This window comes from Atta colombica, unplaced genomic scaffold (genome assembly GCF_001594045.1).
Source record: "Atta colombica isolate Treedump-2 unplaced genomic scaffold, Acol1.0 scaffold1, whole genome shotgun sequence".
NCBI classification, from domain to species: Eukaryota; Metazoa; Arthropoda; class Insecta; order Hymenoptera; family Formicidae; genus Atta; species Atta colombica.
In genome coordinates this window covers 1022539-1024771 of record NW_017259183.1, presented here as the reverse complement: position 1 = coordinate 1024771, position 2233 = coordinate 1022539, and the positions used below count along the sequence as shown (strand labels likewise).

General features: G+C 29.8%; 1 protein-coding gene across 2 annotated transcripts in view; it reads left to right on the top strand.

The window, feature by feature from the left end:
* Positions 1 to 2233, top strand: part of LOC108690109 (protein FAM117B-like) — a 9077-nt gene that overhangs the window by 1695 nt on the left and 5149 nt on the right. The window contains exons 2-7 of one of the 2 annotated variants that reach the window (XM_018197276.1): positions 79 to 236; positions 363 to 463; positions 569 to 711; positions 787 to 953; positions 1385 to 1514; positions 1934 to 2014. In XM_018197276.1, coding sequence (XP_018052765.1) covers positions 79 to 236; positions 363 to 463; positions 569 to 711; positions 787 to 953; positions 1385 to 1514; positions 1934 to 2014 — 780 coding nt within the window. The remainder of the gene's footprint in view (positions 1 to 78; positions 237 to 362; positions 464 to 568; positions 712 to 786; positions 954 to 1384; positions 1515 to 1933; positions 2015 to 2233) is intronic. The other variant, XM_018197357.1, reaches the window with a different exon arrangement.

The following is a 2233-nucleotide window of genomic DNA, read 5'->3' as shown; positions in this document are numbered from 1 at the left end:
GAGGATGTATATATATATATATATATATGTATATATATGTGTGTATATATAATATTATTAGATTATTATATTTTACAGCCAAATCAAAAACATTGAGCGGTCGTTGTAGCGATAGCTTAAGTGGAAGTCAGAGCATTCGACGGACAGCATCTCTAGATACTATCTATTTGAAAGGACAATGGCCACGTGACTCCTATTACATGCATTCCAGTCTTCTGGTAGATAAATCCACTCAGGTGAATAGATTTTGCTTCTTCCTAGAAAAATTGTATATAAAAACTTAAATGATAATGTTATGTTTGCATCACATAAAGCTTATTTAACATTTATTTTATTTACAATATCTTTTATTTTTATCATAGACGGAAGAATGTTCCAATGAGCCAAGAAAAATGCATACTCGTCATCCCACGGAACAAACTGTTACTGATGAGAAATTGGAGAAGAATTACTTCAGGCATCGGTATGTATTTATATTGTTATTTGTCTTATTGTGATTATGTCTTCTTTTTATTTTGTATATTTATTGGAAAATCTACACGCTGTTTCTTATATATTTTTCTCGCAGATTACAACGTACAAATAAGGAAGGTACTAGCAGTAGAGAGCGAACAGCGGCATTCGGGCTAATAATGCCAGGTGGCCCACCACCCGCACTTCCTGGAGATCATTCAGTACTTTTGCCCAGTATTGCTTCACAAACATCTATGCGTGAGTAATTTTCCTTTTTGTTCTATTTACAAGATCAATTAAACAGTACGCATTTAATATATGTTATCTTTGTAGACAATCAATTTAGCTTGAGTACAAAAGCAAGTCCCATGAATATCCCAGTAAAACCAATAAGGCCTCCAATGCGTTCATCTATCGAAGGACTGAATCAGGAAATAGAAGGACTTGTGCTCAAAAATACAGCCAATAACAGTGATGCAGACCATCCAGTAGAAGACAAGGTAATATACAAAATTATCAGTTATATACAAGTTATATACAAGTTATATACAAAATTATTAGTTAATAGAATTTGATATTTTAAGATAGAATAAGAATTTTAATTTGCCATTTATCAATGTGTTCTTTGAAAAAAGATAGAAATCTTGTTTTGAGAAGAAATGCATTTAAAATTGTGTTTTATCTTGAAGATTATTTTTGCGATGAGTATTTATATCTATATGTGATTTTTTTTTATCTTGAATACTTATATTATTACTTTTAAATATTGAAAATGTACATTTATATCATTAATTACTACAAAATATCTTGTAAGATGATACAAAAGTTTCAAATTTACATTTTTCACAAAACAGGAATTTTTAATTACTTTTTTTAGCCTTTGTTTTATATGAGATTTCGATGATAGAATATGAAACTTTTCTTTCTTTAGTATGCACGATATCGTGAGCAAATCACACCCGAAGGACATCGCGCCCCTCTAGCAGACTTATTACGGGCTACTCGGAGTGTCAACACACAAACACCGGCTACTGACCTTCCCTCCAGTTCTTATTCTTCAGGTAAATTATGCGATGATGTCTTTGTTGATTGATTTCCAGGTATACATGATGGTTATACAACGATTGTTACAAATATGCAACAGATTTGCAACTAATGATATAATGAGCTCTTAAAAAATAGCTGGGTTAATGATAAAAAAATCAAATTATTTTAACATTATATTTACTTTATACATAGAGTGAATCTTTAAAGTGGAAAAGTAATAAAACTACATACAAAAAGAAATGAAACATATCGAATCAAATTTCTTCTACAGGAAAATTGATTTTTAAGAAAATATAAAATTATATCGTATTAAAAAATTTTATCAATTTTATCAAACAACTATAGCTTTTACATACACATACATATATTCTTTCTGGTTAAATGCAACAATATAAATAACACACTAACTAAAGGTGTGTGCCTGTTGAGACAGGCCCTCCATCTAGGAATTCTGAGTCTCCGCTGATTCCTGGTGTTATGGATGCATCCCGTCCGCCTAGCGATCTCTTACAAGGTTGGAGCATTTGCGGAAAAATTTGATTTTTCGTTTTCACAGATCTCATTTAACAAATTTGTTTGTGTTCTTTAATATTATTGATATTATACCTTTTGATATTATTGATATATTTTGAATGATTTATATGTATCTATACGTATATAAATATATATATGTATACACATTTTATATTACATGTGCGTATATGTATGTATAAATGAATATAATTATATTTTT